At 37.2% G+C, this 24,402-nt stretch overlaps 1 protein-coding gene across 1 annotated transcript; it reads left to right on the forward strand.

Moving 5' to 3' along the window:
• The first annotated feature begins 14,365 nt into the window (after positions 1 to 14,365).
• LOC140246937 (uncharacterized) lies at positions 14,366 to 21,448 on the forward strand. The gene is made up of 5 exons (XM_072326255.1): positions 14,366 to 14,385; positions 15,176 to 15,470; positions 16,587 to 16,646; positions 18,772 to 19,440; positions 21,404 to 21,448. The coding sequence occupies exons 1-5, from the start codon at positions 14,366 to 14,368 to the stop codon at positions 21,446 to 21,448; spliced, it is 1,089 nt and encodes a 362-aa protein (XP_072182356.1).
• Positions 21,449 to 24,402: the final 2,954 nt, after the last annotated feature.

Below are 24,402 nucleotides of genomic sequence, written 5' to 3' on the forward strand. Positions count from 1 at the left end.
AACTAAAATCGATATCGAACAAAAATAGTGATATGGGGCATATGTAATTTGCCGTCGGTCATCATATTATTATAGGTTTGATAAAGGTATCATTAATTAAGCCTACTATTTAGCACTACTCCTTTCTTTCTATCTTTTTTTTTTTTTTTTTTACTATACCACGGCTACAACAACAACAACAACAACTACTACTACTACTACTGCTACTACTGCTGCTGCTGCTGCTGCTGCTACTACTACTACTTACTATCGTAGCTATGCAACTTCTAAAGCTGCTACCGAAACTACTTTTTCAGTTACGATACCACATGTAGGCGATTTCCAAAACTATGCTCGGTATACTCTTAAATTCTGAATCGGGGCATTTATGCTACCAGACCTACTTACTGCTTCGGAGCTTTATTATATAGGCCTATAGACCTATACCACCACCACCACTGCTACGCTGTTCTGCATGAACAGTTTATACTAACTGCGATTATCAACAGATTGGATCCATTGCCTCTTTTGTTGTGTTGTTGCGTTCCCTCCTAAATCTTCCTGCCCTCTTCTTATTCTATATTCTAGCCTAAATAACTCTAGAAGATAATCCACTATGATATGCTGAAGTTGCTTTTAACAAAAAATGTCCAGTTAACGAAAGCAGTTTTTCACACGTTGATAGGCCTTAAGTAGATGCAGCTGACCTCTGCCCCGGTACATTTTTTTTTTCTTTTACTCGAGTGAAAGTATTCACTCTCAAAGGAGTGAATACAAAAGAGTGAATTTAGAGTGAAATTGGAGTGAATTTTGAGTGAAAATGTTCATTTTCACTCATTTGGGAGTGACCTCAAGGATCACTCGAAGATTTTGGAGTGATACCTGAGGTCACTCTTAAACGATTTACTCACTTGTAAGAAACCAGACAGTGGTTTCAATGAATAATAATATCTATTGCCATTAAATGAAATTCACAGGGCGTACAATGCACCTCATAGGCCTACCCATTTGCGATCCCTATAGCAGAAATCAGTAAAAACGTAATGTTGGTTAAGAGATTTTAAGTTTGGTAACACGCATAATTTGAAAATTAATTCCATTTTTATCCTCTCTTAAACTGACCTATCCAACCTGAATCCGAACCTTAACACAAATTCTCGGTTTGTCCCTCTGACCTGACTTAGGATTATCTACAACGTTGTGATTGTTTATCAGTAACGCCCTTTTTCTTAACCCAATCCCCTACCGTGGAGTAAAAATCTACGTGTATTATTTTCGTTTGATTTGTTTGATTAAGAGTACGACTACCGTACATGTGTAACTACCACCCGATAGTGGACTGTACTTTCAAAAAAGAAGAAGAGGAAATAGAAGAAGAAGAAGCCGGAAGAAGAAGAAGGACAGTAGAATTAAGCGGGGCTGTACAGTCACGTGAAACTCTTATTGGACCTTCAATACCAATATTATTGACTTTATTATAATTGGTTCCGTAATCCCCATTAACAGATTAACCAATAACGTACTTAACTCATTTTATGTCATTTTTTTTAATTTCATTTATTTCCACACCCTGATAAAAAGCATTTACAAAGAACACTGGGAACGATACATACACAGTAGAACATTGGAACAACAGAGGAAATAGTGAACCTATTACAATATTATTTTACAACAGACAAACACAACATAAAGCAGTAATTTCAGTCTGTCGGGGATCAACATAGACCATTGGTCTTTCTATGGCTGATCCCAAGTATTACAGCTAAAATAGATTACATTAATGCAATACAAACTGAGAACTATACTAAAGAGAGAACACTATACATATAAGAAGGCAGGAATAAGCAAAGTGTGGTGCTTAAACAATGAATAAAACCTGAAATTTATCTTATATCTTTATAAACAAGAAACATTTTTAACTTCTTTTAATATTGAAAGTATATTAGACAACTTTATTGCGTTTGGCAGATCATTCTATAAAACGGGTCCCATATTTGAAAGTGTATCTTGAAATGCAGTAAATTTGGGATGTACAATCTATTCATCTGTCCAGTATTATATTTATTCTTGTTTTGAATAAAAGAAGTATCAAGAAACCTTGGCAAAATGTTGTTCATATTATGTGTACATGAAAACAGCGAGAAAGAATTTGTTCATATCAAAAATCGTCAATAAGTTATGTTCTTTGAATAAAAGACCTGTGTGGCTTAAAAATGGTCTATTACTAATCATACGGATTGCACGCTTTTGTAAGATAAAAATACGCTCTAAAAGATACTTTGCACAATTTCCCCAAACTACGTTACAGTAAGATAAATGAGGCATGATCAAAGTGTGATATAACTTAAGAACTTCAGAGGGTACGATTGCACGTACCTGTATACTATTGATTGCACCTATTGCTCTGGAGACTTTACAGCATACTTCATTGACATGATATCTCCATGTTAAATGATCATCAATGATAACTGCAAGAAATTTGGCAGAGCGAACAACTGTTTTTTTTTTTTAAATCAGCAATCTTGACATCAAAATCATCAGTATTTACTACTTTATTTCTTGGTCTAAATATCATGCATGATGTTTTGTCAGCATTTAATTTCAATTTATTGGCTATGAACCACTGATTAACTTTCTCTAGTTCACAATTTAAGATTGCACTGATACTTTGTATATCTTTACATGAAATAAAAAACTAGTATCATCTGCATGAGATCAACTCCAAATATTTGCTAGCATGCTGTAAGTCATTTATATAAAGAATAAAAAGTAATGGACCTAAAACCGACCCCTGAGGTACACCAATATCTACAGTCACACGGGGAGAAGAAAAACCATTAGATGTTACAATCGTCATATTGCACACGATTTGAAAGATAACTCTTAAACCAATTGAAGGCTGTACCTCTTATACCATAAAACTGCAGTTTACTCAACATTATAGTGTGGTCAATGCAATCAAAAGCCTTCGACAAATAAAAAAAAAGTCCTACTAACAGATTTCTATTCTCAATAGAAGTAATTTTGTCAATAAAGTCTAATAATGCCATATAAGTGGAGTATTTTTGTCGAAATCCAAATTGTTTGTTAAATAATATATCATTTTGGGAAAGGTAAGACACAAGACGAGTATGAACAAGTTTCTCAAATATTTTGGAAAACACAGAGGGAATTGAAATTGGTCTATTATTTGATAGAATACTCTTCTCTCCTTTTTTATATATTGGTATAACTTTAGCTACTTTTAATGTATCTGGAAATGCACCCTTTTCTATAGAAAAATAAAATATATGACACAATGGTGTTACAAAATAATATATTGACTTCTTTACAACCGAAGAATCGATGTCATCATAACCAGGACTCTTATTGGTTTTCAATTCCCGCACAATCTTAACTATTTCGTCTATATGGATAGGCTTCAAGAAAAAAGAGTGCGCGAATGATAAATGTGGCAAGAATTGCATAGAATTTGTGTCAGGTTCAGGTAAACTGTGTGCAAGTTTGGACCCTATATTACTAAAAAAATATATTAAATGTATTGACAACAGTCTGAGGGTCAGATATTAAATTCACCATCATGTTTAATTTCCAGGTCTTTCACATCTGTCCTAGTTCTATTCAATACAGTATTTATTAATCGCCATGTATCTTTCATAATCATTACGCGCATTCTCAAACATAATTATTCTATAATACTCTTTTTTACGAAAACGAATTGCACTGTTGACCATATTTCTATACTTAACATAAACTGATTTTCTAATTCAACTTTTTCAACTCCAGGAAATTTGAACAGTGTATACCACATTATGGGTTTTCTTTGTCAATGAGTACGCACAGTCATAAGCAATATTTAAAGTCATAAAGTTATATCAGGCGTATAGTCTATTCGTATATAGTTAGAGTAAGGGTTTACTCGTACTTTGTGATCAGTTAATTCTTATACTAGTTTTTAGTGAAAGTGATACTGTGACCAGCAGTCTCGATGATGTGATTACATAAGCATTGTCTATACATAATACCACCTCCACCTGTTACACGAATAGATTTTTGTTATAATGATCCGAGTTATAGTCTTAATGATTATGTAACGTCTGTGTTCTTTTGCCTGCACATATTGACAAGAGCGTAGTGTTTCATTGCTGTCTTGTGGACACCAAGACAAAAGTGTGTTGATGTACACTTTTGTACCTGCAGAAATCACTCAGGCCATATTGGACAATAAATCATTTCAAGTGTGAAAAAACCCACCCTTGATTCACTTTTCTGTCTTTGCCGTACAATATAGAAGAGCTTGCTTCCAAAAAGCGCTAAATCCATTGAAAATGATGGATTTAGCGCCTTTTGGAAGCCTTATACTTCTTTCCTAACATTCCTGTTGCAATCAATTTTTAAAAGGATATGACCATTTAAGATGAAGCTGATACTAACTATATGAAAACAGTAAGAGTGACTATGACAACAAAAATAGTTATTTATATAATTATAATATATAGTACAAATAAGTTATTAAAAACGAAAAACATAAAAACTTTCAGAGACGGTATCCAGCAGAAGCATTTTGATAAAGACCTACACTGTAACTCTATGCCACAGGTATGATAATGGATTTACTCTGGCGAATAAAAGAGACATTTCAATTTAGCGTCTTTCAATTCTTGTTAAATAAGTGAATCTCTGGTGTTGTCTTTACGAACCTGACTTGGTATCGACAAATCCCATGAAGTTTTATAAGTTCCGTATTCAATGGGTTAATTATTGGTCCTCACTTCCCTTTTACACTGCAAATTTTGAATGTCTCTTTATTTCCTGATTATTTATTCTAATCATCACTGAATCTCTTTGAAAGTTTTGTTGAGTTTGTGCGCTTAAAAACACCAGTATTAAGAGTCATATAAATGGAATTATTATTATTATTATTATTATTATTATTATTATTATTATTATTATTATTGTTATCATTATTATTATTATTACACAATCCATTCAACGTAATTCTTCTTACATTATAAAGATGTGACCTCTAGTTTTTCATAAGAAACTCCATTGTTGTTTGTTTGTGTGTATGTGTGTATGTGTGATTATTTTTTTTTTTTGTAGATTTACCCATGATGCAGAAGTGTATTATGATATGATATGACGGACAAGCCTGATTATACAATTTAAGTTAAATAATAATCTCGAAGAAACTTCAGGAATGACGGAAGCGATTGACTCTAAAGAATTAGAAGAAGAATATTTTTAGTCTCTGGGCTAACTTTCAAGAGTATACAGTGGAAAGGCCTATTGTATTTCAGAACGGAAGGTCCTAAGAAAGCATTATCAACCAGCTTCCAGGTACAAACATTAATAGCATTGATGTTGTCAAAAACAGCTTTACCCTGTATCTCTTGTGCAGATTTTAAGTTATTGCTCTATAATTCAGGAGAAGGTGAACGTTGTGAAGAATCTTTCTTAAAACTTTACACATCTTTTTCTCTTCATTTTACTGTTTCTCAACATTTTTTTTTGGTTTTAGATAAATGCCAAAATTAGCTATAGAAAAATACATATGCTTTAAAATTCAAGGAAATAAGAAAATATAATGGCAAGCAAATTAATGACTTGTTTATTTACTTTTTACAAAATGCGTCCTTCGACGTTTTGTACAAATTGCTTATGCGAGGTCTTCGCACATTGTCTTGTGAACCAATGAGTGCCAATCTCTCTCTATATATAAATATCCGCCTGTTTTTCTCTTCCTCTTCCTCTTCCTTAAAAATGGGTGGATAAACATTATGCATAATTATACATACAAAAGTATAAGTTTGAATACAAAACAATAAACATGATATACCTGTAGAAAATGTTCACATTGTAATCGTATTGTGAAGTCGGCTTGGACATTCACGCTCTATTTCAAGTGCGCACGTTCCATCCCTTGTATAATAATTGCGTGTAAAGATGAAAAGAAACGGGCATGTTGAAATATAACAGTGGTTAGGATCGACAGGTGTCAAACGAATCCGGGCCAAGTATACCAAGCACTAGTTTTGTCTGCAGGTACAGGCAGTCGTGGCGTATACGACTCCATGCCTGCTGTGCACAGGGTTGGTTCGTGTACTTGTTTTGTGTTAGGTCATTCGTCATCATTTCATACAGTCGTTCGGAAAAAAAAAATAAGCGAAACAAACACAATTACATAGTGGCATGATGTATTAAAATCGGATCCTATTTCACGACTCATGCTCTCATTCCACTATGACAATTGATTAGGCAGGATTTTTTGCCATTTTTTTTTTTTTTTTTTTTTGGTCACAATGTTCTTACGTATCAAATGAACTTAAAGGGGATGTCTAGTAACTGATCAGTGGGAATCAGTAGGAATGCTGCGGGATGATTGTTCCAATTTATCCTTGTGGGATCCATTTAAGAGTACATTTTATACTGTCATGTGTATCTATTGTTGTGTTAAAATTATTTGCTTCAGAATGGTCTCATATTCAAGTAATGTGCAGTTTAATGTTTCCAGGTTAGCATGCCTGTATACAGTGACGTGGCGATCGTTAACGGGCTGTTAACGATCGCCCTGTCGCTGTACAGGCATGGTAACCTGGAAACATTAAAACTATCTATGTTTTCATTCATCTAGTTATCTACAAACTATCTATACAGTTATCCATTTGTCTATTCATCCATCTACTATAATATCTAGCCATGCATTCTGTCCATCTATCTATCTACCCATCCATCTATCAATCTATTAGGGCAAGGGAGAGTCATTGTGAGACGGGGAATGGAAAATCAGCATACGTATACCAGTACTTGGTTGTTTGTTTGTTTTTGTTTGTTTGTTTGTTTGTGTGTTGTTGTTTTTTTTTTGTTAATGTTTTTTTTTTTCCATCTGAGAAGATACGTGGATAGCTCATATTCAGCTATGTACACTAGCTGGTCTTCCGTGGGGTCCCGCTGGATATGAGTCGGGACCACTTCACTGGGTTATCCACCCTGCTTCTGCGAGATCTTTTATGTGCATGCAGCTGTAATCTGTGACTCTCTCACACACGGGACCTTCATTTTATGTCCTATATCCGAGGGTCAGAACTATAGATTTAGGTTCTCTATGCCGCTGGCACTAGTTAAGAGGAAAATAATTTTATGACCTTGAGGTGTTCCAAACATGCGTAAATAGTTTTGAAAACAAGCGTTTGTTCTATTGTATATTTTTGCATTATTAACTTATAGAAGGTGCGCCTCTCAGTGGTTGACACTATACAACGAAACCCAGTCTGATGGTAATGTAAAGCAAGCAATCTTTTCTATCACCGCTTCACTTAGTATTTACCGAAAGACGTCACTGGATATATTGCTCATACATGGTCATTAGATTTTGCCTCTGGTAAAGAGATTTGTTATTTGCTGGATATCAAGTTTGTTGCCGCTCCTTGCCCAAGTACAAGAGATCCCTTCATCAGTTTTCAAATAAAAGAGAAAATCATAATTAGTGTTAGTCAAAAAACTGTTAAATGCTCAGGTCTTATTTGGTCACATAGATTTTAGTGTAAATGAAATTTGACGCATATCAAGCGGATTAATTTAATTCGTTAAAGTTGAGTAACATAATGTCAATGTCAGCTAAAAATCATGTGAAAGAAAACAGACAGAAAATAATATACACGTATATGTCATTTTCGGTGAACTTGTCTGACTCCAAATTGGCACAAAGAAAAAACAGTTTCAAGATGACAGAAAGACAACATCACTGTTAAATACTCTGTTTTGGAGAATTCTGGACGATTTCGTGTGAGTTTGTTTCCTTTCTTCTTCTCACGAAGAGGAGAGGTGATTCCTTCATGCATCAACAGTGGTGTTTGTTGTCATGGAAAGCCGGATTGGTCTATATGCGTTTCAAACAGGTTTCATTCTATCACGTTTGAGAAATCAAGTTTGCAATACTTGCAAAGTTTTGTGGACGAGTTAATCAGACGATGCATTATACTACAGGACAGAATCCTTTATACTTAGGATGGCAGTTAAGAATTCCAACACACGAACTTTGTACAATAGCGTACACGCAGTTCCTCATACACAACAGTGTGGAAAAGAGTATATACACTGTTTTATTAGTGGAGAGAAGCATACTTCTAACGAGGCAAATATCGTTGCCTGTTCAATGACCGTAATCTCTGTAAGGTCGTTTGATAGCTGAAGAAAACAATCCGTTCCCTGTCGACTCAATCATGTATGGCGCAATGTATCATAAGGGTTACTGGAAAAAAAGAAGGAAAATCATTATGAATCAGTGTTTGTCTGACTACTTTGACAGGCCTAGGCCAACAAAAGCAGTTCATGAGAGGCACGCAAGCATGTCTAAATGTCTGATTCTTTTCTCCTGCTTACACGCTTCAGTGACGACACGGTGTATAGGAGGGTTGATTATTAAAGCAAAGGCCACGCTACATCATGAGGTTGTTTGTGCGTCTGAACAGGGAGGTACCCTGGTCTGAACAACGGTCGGATAGTTGCTTCATACAGGGTGAAATTTCTCAATGACATGGTATATTGTCCTGCCCTACCTCTTCAGAAAAAAAAAAGCCAAGCACAAGAACCAGAATAATCACAAAACCAAGCTTTGGATAATGAGTATATCTGCCCTAATTTATAGAAAGGTCACTTTAAATAGAGAGAAAGAAGGAAAAGTTTGTAGCCTAATCTAGATGCATCAAGTATTGCTGTTGATTTGGTCTTGGTGGTAGCACTGGTTCGGATGTGTGGTGGTATAATGTGCGTGAGAGTGTTCATATGTGTGCATTTGTGTCAGTGTTTGTGTAGTGTATGTGGGTGTGTGTACGTATTTTTTATGGTTTTCCAAGACTTTAGATGCCTACTAAATTGTAAACTGCAGTGAATTTGCCAATCTAGAAAGGAGGTACGTTCTCCCCAAATGGAAACGCCTCTATCGTTCCCACATGAATATGGCGCACAAAACGAACCAGGTAAGAAAGAGGCTTAGCTACCTTTCTTAAGGTATCAAAACGATGAACAGCTTAGCATAGGCTAAAGAATGCAATATAATCGAGACGTATTAAGTACACAGTGTAGGCCTACATGAACACACCCAGGCAGACTTTGATTCTGTACTAGATACACTGGTACAGTACTTTTCGACAAATACCAAGTCTCACATGTCTACAAGCTAATCAATCATCCTTATTACAGACCATTATGAAGCTTGTAAAATATCATCTTTTCTGTAAAAGTTTGTTCTTCGAGCGAATGTAAATAACCTATAGGTTTATGGTATGTATTCATTTTTTCCCCGGTATGTTTGTATGACAAGGGAGCGGTTTGAAGTAAGCTTGAAGTTGCTTGACTTTCTACGAACAGGCTGGGTAAGAAGGAGCTAGAGAGGGAGAAATTGATGAAAATGAAAATACAGATGTGCAGTCGTTCAGTAGTCGCCCTGCTTATCGAGGTGTCTAACACGTCTAAGTTACTACGATTTAGTGCCTTTTTATTATTGTTATTATTGCTGAAAGTAAATAGTCGTTGTTAACTTAGATATTACTGTTTCCCTCAATTACCTTGACAATGCATAAAAATATCAAATGAATGTACCCGGCTTTACATGCATATAAGGCGCCACTATATTCATAGGACGCAGTATCCATTGACACCATTTCATTTATGGAGGAGTTTTTTTTTTTTTATTTATTTGTTCTGTTTTGTTTCGTTGTTTTGTCCCATAGCTTGTCTCCATATTTACTTCCCACCGAATGTGTTTGCATCACTTTATACATGCATAAGAAATAGATGTCTCTTCTAATAGAAAAAGCAAGATTTACAGAGATATGTTCTGTACACTTGGTTTGTATACTTATTCCTAGGATCAATACATTCCCAAAAGAATCCCAAGGGCAATTTTGCGGATGAATTGTGTTTGATAAAGGACGGAGAGAAACAGAGAGAGAGAGAGAGAGAGAGAGAGAGAGAGAGAGAAAGACGGAGCGAGAGAAAGATTGTTCCATATTTTCAAATGCTGCAGTGTGTCTGCGATCTATACCTCTTATTTGTTATTATGATTATTTTGCGTGATACAGTGTAGGTTTGATGGAGGGTTTTTCCCAATATATAAGCTTAGTTTCTTTAAACGCTGATTAAAAGAAAAAAAAAATTAGTGAATGCTGAAAGCATCAAGTAAAACTTAATATGGAAGCCAATGGCATACTATAACGATAACTTCGTCTCGATTCTAAGATCGACATTAAAGGGTGTGTACAGTTCTGGTCGAGGTGAGGATTTAGCTTGATTTTAACGTTATGCGAGATATTCAGAAACCACTCTATGAGAATGATGTCAAAGAGCATGCAATTCTAAGGGGTATCAAAAGTTTATTTGATGAAAATCGGTTTTGAAATGGCTGAGATATCCAAAAACAAGGTGAAACAAAGAGATCCTAATAAAAGGCGACAGGCCACGCCTTTTATTATTATCACTTTTTTGGATATCTCAGCCGTTTGAAAACCAATTTTCATCAAATAAACGTTGAATCCTTTTTTTAAAATTACATGCATTTTCATATTTCATAAGAGATTGCTCATTGTTTCAGTTAGGAATGTTCAAAACATGAATCCCCACCTCAACCAGTACTGTATAGTCCCTTTAAACCTTCGTGAAACATCTCCAAGAATGTGGGAGCAAGAGGGCTGGGGTTTGAGACTAGCGATCATTTAAACTAGGCAAAATATTTTTACTTATCATCTGGCTCTTTCTCGGATGTATACACCTGTAAGACTGGGGCCAAGGTAAAGTGTAGTCATGGCAGTGCTTGGGAAGAATATTTTTACATCAGAAATTCATGTGGGTATGATTATAACTTTCTCGAATTTCACAAGGAGCAACTATTCGCGAAAAAATGCTTTAATATGAAAACTTTTCTATCTCTAGTTGGCCTATATTAAAAGTTATACCTCTAAAGATATTGTCCATGGTCGGCAATTTTCGGTATCGCCTATTATAGGGTTCACAACTGTAAATAAAATGGAATGTCCCAGACCCCTTGCACAAATTCGTACCAAAGATACGAAATAAATGAAGAAAAAATTAATTAAAAATCAGTGATGCAGTTTGGCATAAAACTGAATAGCTGCAGATATTGAGTATGAATTCCTCTACAAACTGCATTTTGGGTCGAAGATGAAGGCTTTTCTACTGAAATTTGAAGGGACTATACATTCATTGGGTGCGTGTACGGAAAATAGGTGATTTTTTTGAGTGACAAGAACTCGTAGTCTGGCTTTGCGGACCCTTGGACAGAGTTTGAGCCGAAGAACCTGCCTTGCAAATTTGATGGATGACAGGGTATAGCTCATTTATCCAGGTTAGTGAAGATGAAACACCTCATTTCTCCCAGCTATTTTACAGATTTTTTTTTTGAAATTTGAATTTTAACACACGTCTCTATGGGGAATTACTTACCCGTGTGAGCCCTATAGGTGCCGTGCGGCGAGCAGCGTTGTAGGTGCATTGTGGGATTATAGCTCAAGGGACAAACTTGCCCCAGTTTTTGGCTGCTACATGCACTCAGATCATGTGCCGTCTTTATCCAAGGGTATTTTTTGTTGAAGATTTTCTCGCTTTCTATCATGCGACCAGCACATTGCAGCATTGCAGTAGTGAACCATGACTCTAGTAGCCGCAAACCAGTAAAATTTTGAAACCTTAAAATTGTTTTTAGTTGAATTCTAAACGAAGCACAAAAAAAAAAGCAGGGGCGTGACGAAAATTGCACAGAATCGCATGGGAACTAAGACTCCCATAAGACAATCGGAAGCCGGGAAATGCTCCCGATGAATCCCACAACACATCTTTGACAGGGCTCTTCAGGGAGCGCAGAAGTTTGTTTGTTTGTTTGTATTTTTGCTCATTGGCGATAGATTACCGAGAATTGCAAAAGTTCCATGCATCGAATGTGTCTGGTTTATCCGTACTGGTATACATTACTTTTTGAGAGAACATGGTGCATATTAGCATTCACCACAGAAGCTACATACTAACTTAACGACAACGTAATCACGTTTGTGAGTAACAGGGGTATCACTGTATCATTTTCAGTAGCTAATCAATCTCTATTACTCACGGTTAAAATGGGGGAGTGGGAGAGGAGAGGACATAGTGGTACGATTTATAAGACCATTCCTTTTCAAAATGGATATTCGGAGTTCGATCCCAGTTCCGGGACAACAGGTTTTTATGCTCACCATTGCCCCTCCCAACCAAGTTGCATAATGCGTCAATCGTAATGCTAGTTAAATGCCTTCGTGATTGCATCAATTTGGGCTGACACTATATTCAAGTTATCAACTGTAGAAAGATACGACCTTTGTGGCTTTTATGATCAACCTTCTTATAATATCATCTTTCTTCTGACAGTCGCTGCTCATTTGATCATAAGCCCATAGTTTTCGTACTGTTATCGTCATCATAATGAGGAATCGTTACTGTTCGTCTTGTTGAGGTACAGGTGTAGCAAGTTTGTATCCTGTTATGACAAGCTTTCATCCCTGGCAATATTTTAGATCCATGGTCGGTCCATGGAGCTTAATGCTCTCCTCCATGGTTGGTCTTCATGCATACCAGGTTTTACCTGGTGTGCGGTGAAACGGATTGCAGGCTGTCACTGCCGAACACAATGCCCAAGGTGGGAGCCGTGGACATGAAACATCGTGTGGAACGACCCTGGTTTTCCGTACAACATGACCTAGCCTGCGAGGCTGACACAACTTTTGGTACAATGGGGATGAATTAGGCTGTTTACATGAAAGAAAGATATTATTCAGAGGGGTGAAGGTTCATGTGTGATTTTCTTCAATGTGTCTCCCTCTATAGGCTGTTATACTCATACACTAAACATGATGCTGGTAGCTGTGGGAGGGGTAAGTTTGAAGGGAAGGGGCAGGGTGGGGATGAACAAGGCATAGAACTGGCAATCTCTGAAATGCCAGGTACTGTATTTCTTATTAGATATCATTGAATTTTCTCTACAAATTACAGCCCACATAGGAAGTGGATAGATTATATTATGCATTAAATTCTAGAAAATTATAGTGCTTGGTACAACCATTAATCAACCACAAGAAGGGTTTTTCTTCCACTTGGGTTATTTCATTCCATGTACGTTATTCAAAGAGGGAATAATTTAGATATTATTTTTCAGTATGTGTGCTTGTGTACACACGATGTATTTATGTAAATATGCGTTGTATGTGACAGCGTATAAATGCATGTGTGTGTGTGTGTGTGTGTGTGCGTGTGTGGGTGTGTGTTTGTGTTTGTAAGTGGATTATGTAGAAAAAAAAAAAGAAAAGCGGCGTCGTGTCGTCAGGGTCCCAAACTGTATTGGCCTCGGAGACTACAGGTGCTCACTCCCAAAGTACAAACAGGTTCCCCGACTGTTATAGGCGAGTACAGCACTCGCTAGGGAGGTACTATAGTAACACATTGTGTCATGCAAGCTGCTGTATTGTAAGGATACAAAATTATTCAGCCAACGGAACTTTGGCGGGATGTTGTTAAACTTTGGATGCAGAGAGTAGAACTTCAGTGTACTTCTTCTATGTCCAAAGACCCTTCGCCGCTCGCCAATCCCTCCTAATGTCCTTGGAATACACAAAGATGTGCATAGATCACTACAGCTGTTTGCCTGAAGTGAAAAATGGTTGGTACGTGTATGCTAACTGTCCATTCTTGTCAATTTAACGGTCTTTTTCAGCTGTGCTATCCCAGCATAAGAAACAACCAAATGTTTGTTCGTGTATATTCACGTGATCATGTCTATTACACCAGTGTACATGAACTACAATGTATACTCTTTTTTTCTACTACTCACGTTTTAATTTACAGCTGTTTCGTTTGTAGAAGTGGACAAATCAAGCAGGGTAAAACTGTAATTAAAATATACATTTCGCGAATTCACACAAGCATGCATGCCGATTCAAAATGATGTAAAAGATACTTGTTTCAATGTGATGCTACAGATAGCCGCATCACAACTGGGGATTGATGACATCATAAACAGTCATTGGCGACATTGTATGGTATTACTGTATGTCCACGCCCATCCTATATCCTTTATCACTCAAGGTATCCCATGGAGTTTTTACGCATTAGTTTCTCATTCAGAAACGTATGAAACCAAGCAAACAGTTAGACCTTTACCCTTCTAACTAACTTTTCTTCTTCTTCTTCTTCTTCTTCTTCTTCTTCTTCTTCCTTCTTTTTTTTTTTTTGGGGGGGGGGGGATAGCGCAGTCCCCGATCGACGGAATTACAATGTATTTCAAAATAAAGGAAATCTGCAAAAGAACATTCACACATTGCATAAATTTTACCGATTGCTATTAATAATGGGTAAGGGTGTAAAGCAGTCAGTTCTTACTGAAAACTTCTCTAACTCATTTCAAATATGGTATTATGATTGCAATAATAGGGAGCTTTAGATTTTGACGCGCGGACGTTTGAGACGACGAGTGCGCTGGACGTTCTCCTCTCCCCTGCGTCGTGTTGAAAAGTAGCTTTAGATTACGCTGGGACGCAACGTATAAAAAATAAAATCGCGCCCCCATGATCGGTGCATGAAGTAGCTCTCTACGTTGCAAACTGTGCGGACGTAAAAACAGTCCAGTACGCGTAGTGAAAAACTCAGGCAACGCAAGCTAAAAATAGATCGACTTGACGCGCGCTTCTGCGCACGCTCAAAGCATGTTTTTTTTTTTTTTCCTTTGAACGTCCGCGCGTCTAAAATCTAAAGCTCCCTAATATGCAACTTTCACTTCAGTAATCTGAATGTCTAGGATGAAAACGGAGAGCACTACCTCTGACTTTATTAGTGCTGTCATAATTACGTTTTCAGAATTACGTTGAACCGCTTTTCTGAAACCTTTGAGGCTATTTTTATTTTAATCTCAAATGCATAGAAAGTTGCAGTAAAAAACAAAACAAAAACCGTACACATCATAAAATGATATGTCATGTAATCTCACAGTGAACCATTTTCAGTTCGAGTCGCATGTACCTTTGATTATTTACACCTATGACACTTTTCGAAATCGTTTTCTCTCCAATGACATTAGACTGGTATATGTTCTGTGTGGTCATATTGGTAACACAGCGACGAAATCTATCTACTAATGACTTCCCCCTCTCTCGCTCCGCAGGTCCCCCGAGGCGCCGGCGTCCATCTCACCTCTTACCCTCCCTATCAGATACCAGCGATACGCCACCACCTCCCTCCACTCATTCAGGATGTGTTGCCGTTGCTGTAGCTTCGAGTCGGTCGACTGCCGGCTCCGGACGCTGAAAGCGTCGGGCTCGTTTCTTCTCATCTTAGGTATCATCTTCGCCCTGGCCGGCATCGCCATCGCTTTCTTCATCGACAGCTACGTGACGCTCCCCGATGTCATGGCGGAGTACTATCTCTACTTCGTCCTTGTAACGACCACGGGGATAGCGGTAAGTCATCTTACTTTATATAAGAAGTTTGACTGGAAATGTATGACATTTTGATGCACAAAATCATATCTACGCATCAAAGCACATACATTATAAACACGGACACATATCCCAATACTGCAACTGAGCACATATATGCACCCTCCCCAAAGACACTCACAAAGTGTTTTGATATACATGTATTTCTTAAACGAACGCCAATAACTTGGAAAGAGATGTATTTTTATTTGACCAGAGACAAATTCATCTCTCTCTTTTTTATAATTTCTTTTCCCCCGAATCCATTATCGCACAATAAAAGGTAGCATACTGCAACGTGTGGTCTTCCGTGTAGTCATAATGGTGTTGATCTGGACGTCCTTACAATGAGCAATGCTTAGGGGTTTAAACAGACCCCTTATTCGTCAATGAACCCTCTTTAATTCTGAATATCCTGAGAGGAGGCACAAAATGACGTACTTATTCAATAATAATTTATCACATTTTCATTAAGGTGGTCAGTATTATCTTTTCGTCATATCTGTCTACACATTTTGTTTTGTCAATTTATCTATTCCTCAATCGATATATATCCATTAATTTATCCATTACTCCTTTGATACATATATATCTCCTTCTCTCTCTTCATATGTCTGTCGTCCATCTATCTGTTTATCTATTTATCTCTGTATATCTCTCTTTCTTCCTTTTTGTCCATCCATAAATAAAATTTATTTATCTCTTTGTCTATCTACCGCTCAATTATAATCTAATTAGTTGTCTGTATATGTATCTATTTAAATGTACATATCTAATATGTCTGTCTATCTATCTATATATATATATCTCCATATCTATCTATCTATCTATCTATCTATCTATCTATCTATCTATCTATCTATCCCTAGATATGTATATATATATCTAGGTATCTATTTATCCATCTATCTATCTGTCTATCCATATATATATATATATAGCTATCTATTTACCCATCTACCTATATCTATCTATCCGTATATCTATTGATCTATCTATTTATCCATAATATTTAACTCTCCATAAATCTATCTATCTATCTATCTATATACCTATCTCAAAATATTTACTAAACTATTTAATTCAATCCTCCTTCAGGCGGTGGTTACTGGACTAGGGGCGATACACATGGCCAAGACGTGGAGTGACGATGGCTGCGTGAGTTTGTTACATTCAGTGTTTGAGAACGATTCATCAATGTCATGGTACATGTCATTCATGTCGAAACTTACAGTAAAACTAATGAATTCTTGCGTCGACTTGTGTTTATTACAACAACTTTAGATTTTCAAATTAATTTTCTTAATTCAATGTTTATGACAAAGTAAAAGAAAACACTTTGTATACTTATGATAATGATAGTGAAAATAGAGGTCATTTATAATGCCCTTTACCAATGTTATTTCATCAATATTTCTATCTGTTCAGATCACTTTCAGGTTACAAAAAACAACATTTTTTTTTTTTTTGTTCTAAGTGTCTTCTTTCAACTATACTGTTACATGAACTTCCTTTGCTTATGTTCCTCGCCCTTCCCATTCAGCAAAATTGAGTCATACGATCCTTCACTTTTGAGTCATCATTTTGTTTTAATCTTTAATCATAAATATACTAGAGTTGTTCTGTCAATGTCATCTGCAAATTATGACAACAAAGTAAGCCAAATTGCGCAAGTTTACGGTAGATAAAGTTTAACGTACGTAGCTTTTATGTGTGGTTGTATGTCTGTGTGTCTGCGTGTCTATCTGTCTGTCTGTCTGTGTCTCATAGGGGCTGTTTAATAATCTGAATACTCCGGGAGTAATATAATTATGATCTAGACTGCAAGCAGAAAGAGAGAGAGAGAGAGAGAGAGAGAGAGAGAGAGGGAGAGAGAGACAGAGGGAGAGGGGGGATGAAGATTTATCACTGAAGTGTGTTAGATATATATCAAACGACAATGCCATATGTTCGCGGACGTATATCCTGCTATTGTTTTACATATTGATTTCTGCCTGGTGTCTTCTACACGTAACTGCATTGAGAAAAAAGAGAGAGATATATATGTAAATACTCGCTACATGCAGGTACAATGTAGAAGAGTGTTGAAATTGGACTTGATATGTTTGTTCACACATCCCCCGCGCAAAATCTGCTCGCACGGGGGATTACTGCAAAATACCAAGACACATCATGAGAGCATATTTATTGAAAAGGTAAATATGTAATTCTTTCTTTTAACTGATGTGTTTTTAAAATCAAATCCAAATCACATGATTTACACACGATTGGCAATAATTTGGAAAGTGACAAGAGAAAGAAACATTTGGGGGAAATTATAAACATAACAGGTAATATGGAGACACTAGTATACATGCAATGTTTACCTCAATTCATTGCCAAGTGCATATGAAATCAATTTTAAATGACCGATACAAAGTAAGTAGGCAATTAAGATACAATACAGAACACGATGAAAACATGACTTTTCATATTTTATCTTCTTCTCTCTCTCTCTCTCTCCCCTCTCCCTATCCTTTTTCTCATTATCTCTATCAAAGAAAACGTCTGGTATCTGATGTCAATAACCGTAAGACAAATTTGTTCCACCATTCGTGTCTTTCAAACAAGGTTGCCTTAGCATATCGCCCTGCTTAACATTTAAAAATGACCTGATGGGAACATATTGAAAGTTCGAGAGAATTATCATGTTGTGCAGTAGGAATAATATTCACATATTATGTGAATAGATGATAGCTGTCGAAAGAGGGCGCATTCTCTTCAGTGAATAATCACATGTTTATTACAGGGCCCACACGAGATTATTCCCCATAGAGACGTGTGTTAAAATTCAAAATTCAAACAATTCTGTAAAATAGCTGGGAGAAATGAGGTGTTTCATTTTCACTAACCTGAAAATTTCCAAGGGTTCTCAAAGCCCTGGCAACTACGAGTTCTTCCCCCCCCCCCCCCCCAAAAAAAAAAAAAAAAGAAATCACGTATTTTCTGTACATACACCCAATGAAATATAGTCCCTTCAAATTCCGTGAGAAAAGCTGTCATATTCCAACCAAAATGGAGTTTGTAGAGGAATTAATACTCAATATCTGCACCTAATAGGCCCTATATTCAGTTTTTTGCCAAACTGCATTTCTGATTTTTAATATTTTTTTCTTCATTTATTTTAATATCATTGGTACGATTTGGTGAGGCGGTAAGGGACATTCTATTTTATTTACAGGTGTGAGCCCTACATGGATTGTATCAAATTCTTTTGCTTCCTAATTTGTCTTGTGACATGTAGAGTACACGTGGTCTTTCTATCCTGGCTTTACTGACCATCGTCTGCTCCTTGGCTGCTGTGGGACTCCCCGCCTGGCAGCTATACGAGGGGGGCTACTTCGTCGAGATCCCTCCCAGATCTCAAAATTCCTCGACGACTACGACATCGGTAGCGACGACGGCGGCGACAACGGTCGCTATGACAGTGGGGATGACATCAGAAGGGTTTTCGAACAGCACGTCGAACGAAACGACCACAGGCGCGATAAACGGAACCAACTCGAATATGACGAGTATGATGAACGTCACAACCATGGGAATGGACATGATGAACGATACGACCACCACCATGATGAACGATACGACCACCTCCATGATGAACGATACGACGACCGCCATGATGAATGACACTATGATGAACTCGAACGCGAGCTCAACCAATATGATGGAAGCCATGTCAACAGCCAATGCGATGACCACGCCCTTTTCTGTCACTGACTCCAGCACGATATTCTCCAACTCGACAATGAATGGGACGATGACCACCAGTGAACCTTACGTGCCGCTCGACTTCGACGTCTGGTTCTCAGTCATCGTTCCGTTTGGCATCGTCTGTTTCTTCACAGCCTTCTTCATCATCTTCGCCATGCTAGTCTGTTGCATAAGTTGTTGTTGCCCCGGACGTTCGGAGGTGAGTCAGTTAGAAAGTCATATAGTTATGGGATAAAAACCCAGCTATTTGCATCAGTCTTTTTTCTACGCTATATTCAGGATTCGACGTTTTCTTGTTGTATCTATATCACAAAAGTTTAGTTCTTCGGTATTGGATATAACCCTACAACATTTTTTTTTTCTCCAACAATAACACATTTAGGCCTTCAGACATTAAAATAGCTAGTATGGGGGGGGGGGGGACCAATAATGAATTGGCAAGGCTGGCCCCGACATGGATATATTTTGGAATCCTCGTAAGGAATAAGTGTACAGTTTTATCACTAATTTCTATACAAGTACTCACAGGTAACCGAAGAAAGCCGACATGAGTCGAACGTTACCGAAGAACGTACGCTTCTATGCACAATATCGCTGACGGCAATATCTATTCTACCAGGCCAACGCTATTCGTTTGTTTGTTTGTTTGTTTGTTTGTTTTTTTAATTCAACCCCCATTGGTCAGCGCACAAACATCAATAGACCAGTTCGTAATCCAATAAGCCAGTTCCAATATTTAGCTAATGTACGCATTGGTACAAATTACCTCTTTTTTTCTCAGATGGTTAGGCACTTCACTCGTTTTCAACGCAGCGGCATAACGCATACGCAGCTTGCCCGACGTAACAACTTCTGGAATTCGTGTTCAAACAAAGAATGAACTTGCGCTTAGACCATGCAGGTGACAAGAATACACTGTAATCTGTCAGTTGACATTTTAGCAGGCATCCATTTCATTGTTTTGTATTGAATGCAATGACAACCTTTTTCTATTGATATTGCCAAGTGCAGACTTGCTGTCAGGTCGATGTGCTGGCAAGCACCGTTTAGATAAGGATTACATGAATAATCATCACATCACAGATGTTTTTCTCCGACAATTCAAAATGCCTGTTGGTTATACAAGTGACCTTTTTCTGCTCATGTGCAAAGTGAAATTATGAACTGGCCTTTTTGCGTATGAGCAGATAAAGGTCATATGTACCAATTTAAGGAACAGTCATGTTGATTTTTAAATCCACTGAGATAAGCGTCTGTGATATAAGGATAATTCATGTGATCCTCATAGACAGTGCTTGCCAGCACATCGACCTGACAGCAAGATTGGTATCTGGCAATTTCGATAGAAAAAGGTTGTTAATGAAAAAAATGAATACTTCCCAAAATGTTGTATTAGTCAATCAATAGGCCATTCTGGTTACCTGCTCTACGCAGATACATGTGTCATTCTTTGTTTGAGCATGAATTCAACAAATTGTTACGTCGGGCAAGATTGCAATTGTCGCTGCTTTGAAAACGACAATGAAGTACCAACCAAAGGAAAAAAAAAAGAAAGGCCATTTGTACCAACGTGCACATGATCTAACTACGAACTGGTTTATTCAATCGAGAGTCCATTCTTTCCCTACTCTTCCCGGTCTTAATTCTTGTAGACATGTGCAAGATCATTGCAACATTAATATGAGGCAAAAAACAACAACAACAACAACCAAACAGACAAAAACATGTTTGGGGTGTATTTTATGCACAGCCGAAGATATGTCGATTCGCTTTATAAGTATTTATGATCTATTTAAGAAATATAAAACTGAATCATACTATACTTCAAACAGGATTCGCAAAATTCACTCGGGGGGATTCGGAATACGTCTTTTGCAGTGTTGGGGTAATGTGTGTTTTCAAGACAAGCAAATTCATCTTGTTTCCCTGTTCTTTTTTCAATGACTTCCGAAAACAAAGACTAGCATACATTTTATGTGACTATTATTATATGATCATATTTCAAGCCAGCATCGTTAGAAGGGCAACATAATTGGGCAATAAACAGCCTGGTTATGAATCAAATAGCAACGCCTGACATGATATAAGCGATTCATAATCAGTGTTTCCATATTTCCATCTCATTCTACTGTCTTGTACTCATTCTCATGCACTCGCGTCAGGTTCTCGATGAAAAGTCGGTAAGTGAAGACAACACTCCTGGCTGACAGTCGTTCACTTGGCAATGTCGATAATGGTTTATTGATACGCCCTATTTATGCCTTGTTTTTTCTTTTTCCCCGTGTTTGTTGTATTTCCTTTTCTTTGCTTGTTTGATTTATGGTACTCTAAGGGTTTACTTCTCCACTACTATTCTACTTTATCAGTTTTGCTTTCATTTAGCAGTTGAATTCATTTTTCCTCTTTTTTTTCCGATTTTACAATCATGATTTCATTTACATCTGTACAATATCATAGCGATGTCATGATTGACGACAGTCCTACATAATATTACAACTTTTTTAAAGTATTTTGTATGATACGCATTTGAAGCTTGGCATCGAGTTCAGAATAATCTCAGTCTCCTTCAAGCTCTTTTCCGGAGATGGAGTTTCCGGTCATTTTGCTCTGTGTTTCGCACACGATGCAGGGCAAATTCACCAACAGGCCTACACCCCATTTTGCAGTTAAATGATAGAGCGCCATCTTTAGTTCATATAAAATAGGCAATCGTCTTGCTTCGATCCAGAGACAATCCAGGCCTAGTCCATGTAGTCAATGACTCGATCCTTGACCAATGAACGCTTGTTGTGTCTTCGTGCCTCTATCGGAATTGTCCAATCACAATTATCGATTTGACAACAACTTGCCTGCAAGGAAATTATTGCATTATCAGCTGTAAGGAAAGCAGCTGGAAACCTGGGTGTTTGAAGCTTACATGTATGATTATGTCTGTAGACGAGTCTCTATCCATTTAAGTGCATGCTGACTTTGTGTCCTTACGTTACAAACTCCGGTTTACTCTTCTTTGACATCACATTCCGCAGTAAAATGCTGCAAAGAAATTATTGAATCTTCTCGAGGGATATCTCAAGAGTTTTGGAGGTTTAATGTCTGTTAGCCTATTGCTGTAATTATCAATGCAGAAAACAGAAAATAAATCACCCAGTTCTGCGAGTTTGATTATGCCACGGAACTGAGTTTCGAGGCGGACGTGGTGGACAATAGTCATAAAAAGACGAGTGGAAATTCATCATAATCTTTTTCTATATTTTTCTTACAGATTGTAAAGGATAATGAAATATACAAGACATAACACGCCGCCGGCAGGGACCATGGTATGTATACATCTAACCAAGAGGGCATTCAAACACATCTATCCTTTAACGTCGGGGAAAGTCTGTCGGCCTCTAAAGGGATTGAACCCATTATTCGCAAGGCAGAGACGCAATTCATTGAAACCACGTGACTGACTCCAGCACCTCCAGTCCTGTTTGAGCAGACGAGAAATCAAGATCTTCAGCAGGTCCCACTGAGCATGCGCAGAACAAACTGTTTGAAAGCTGTGCACGTGATTATGAATTTATCTACGCATGCGTAATCTACACGGGAGGAATGTTTGGATGTTTTCCTTGCACATTCGTACGGAGCTGGTATTCGGCTGGTATTATCATTCAAGGACGATTATTCGATGATTAAATCTATTTTAGCATTCCCGCGGATGCATCTCAACACCCTTTTGTACTCATTTTCCAGAAGTAAGAAAGCATATTCCACTTATAAAAACGCAGTTCGTCAAGTTGGAAATAATTTTTGTGTTGTTTTCTATTTTGCAATTTGTCGGTAAGAGCACGTTACATCTGAACACCAACAGGCTTTCTTTCGATGAGGCATTTTATATAAATCAATGGAAATAGATTTAATGAACACACTGGGATTAAAACAACGAAGCGTCTATGATGCCGCGCGTGGTGAATCGATAATTTTAAAGTGGTCCTTACTTTGTCTCTTTTTAAAGATTGTTTTGATTTAGTCTGCCAACGATTTTCTAATGATTCTATATTTTCTTTCTTTTAATCCATATTGAATGTAAATTATATCATTTCTATTTCTCTTTGAAACTATTATTCTTCACTATGATTATTATCTGGTTATGGAGTTTCAAAAGCCTGTGCAAAGTTCGCTAGGAGATAAAAAAGAAAAAGCGTCCTAAAAAAACCCACCTAAATGCAAAAAATCAATCACGTTATTTTCAGTCAGGTAAAGCCATGGAGCCAGTTTGGAATACTGCCCTCATAGTCAGGTTTATGGAATGCGTCTTGATTGCAGCTTACAAGCCTTTACTAGAATTAACAGAAGACTCTTGTTTACAAGACTACTAACTCTTGTAGAAACTTCATGAAAGATTTTTGTTTCTTCGTCTTCATTTTGTTTAAAAAAGTAAAAATGATATCGAAGAAAAAAAATGTAAATCGACATGCATTTTTTACTTGATTCATTCATGCCGAATGTTTTGTTTTGATATATCATGCATCGTTGTTGTTGTTTTATTTCTGGTGATCAAATGACATTAACTAAGTCTTCCTTAAAAAATATTGTGAGGAACGAAACGTATGTTGGGTTCGCAGCACTTCATTCTATGACTGTAAATAATATTTCTTCGGTATTTTTGATACGGTCATAGCAATGGATATCATCATAGTCTATCACTGCTTATGAAAACATAATCATTACTGAGGTGTCACCTGCAGTACTGGGTATAATATCGATTTGTGTTATTTTTGCTATATACATAATATTTGCTTCGCATTTTAGCACGTGCATGGGAATCCTAATCTCGAAACACAAACTTTGTGTACGCTTCTTGATTGCAGCAATTTCCCTTGTAAATGTGTAAATGAATTCGTTGGCGTTTACTGTCGGATGACTTACCTCGCGTTGTTTTCAGCGAATGACGGTTAAACAGACTTGAGGGAAGACTACACCCTGACCTGTACGATGGATTTAGTGAGTGTGATAACGGGCGAATGGAGTAGGCCTACATTGAACATTGAACCCATATTTGAAGCAAAGAAAAGGTATAGATGCTGAAGATATCCGTTCTCCCTCCCCCCCCCCCCCGTTCTATCTATCTATCTATCTATCTATCTATCTATCTATCTATCTACCTACCTATATCTGT

The sequence above is a fragment of the Diadema setosum genome, chromosome 3 (assembly GCF_964275005.1).
Source record: "Diadema setosum chromosome 3, eeDiaSeto1, whole genome shotgun sequence".
Classification (NCBI taxonomy): Eukaryota; Metazoa; Echinodermata; class Echinoidea; order Diadematoida; family Diadematidae; genus Diadema; species Diadema setosum.

Excerpts from the sequence above, each read along its gene's own strand:
- LOC140246937 (XM_072326255.1), top strand. The coding sequence starts at position 14,366 with ATGGGTAAGGGTGTAAAGCA. Across the intron at positions 15,471-16,586 it reads TAACGACCACGGGGATAGCG|GCGGTGGTTACTGGACTAGG; the intron begins GTAAGTCATCTT and ends ATCCTCCTTCAG. Across the intron at positions 16,647-18,771 it reads CGTGGAGTGACGATGGCTGC|AGTACACGTGGTCTTTCTAT; the intron begins GTGAGTTTGTTA and ends TGTGACATGTAG.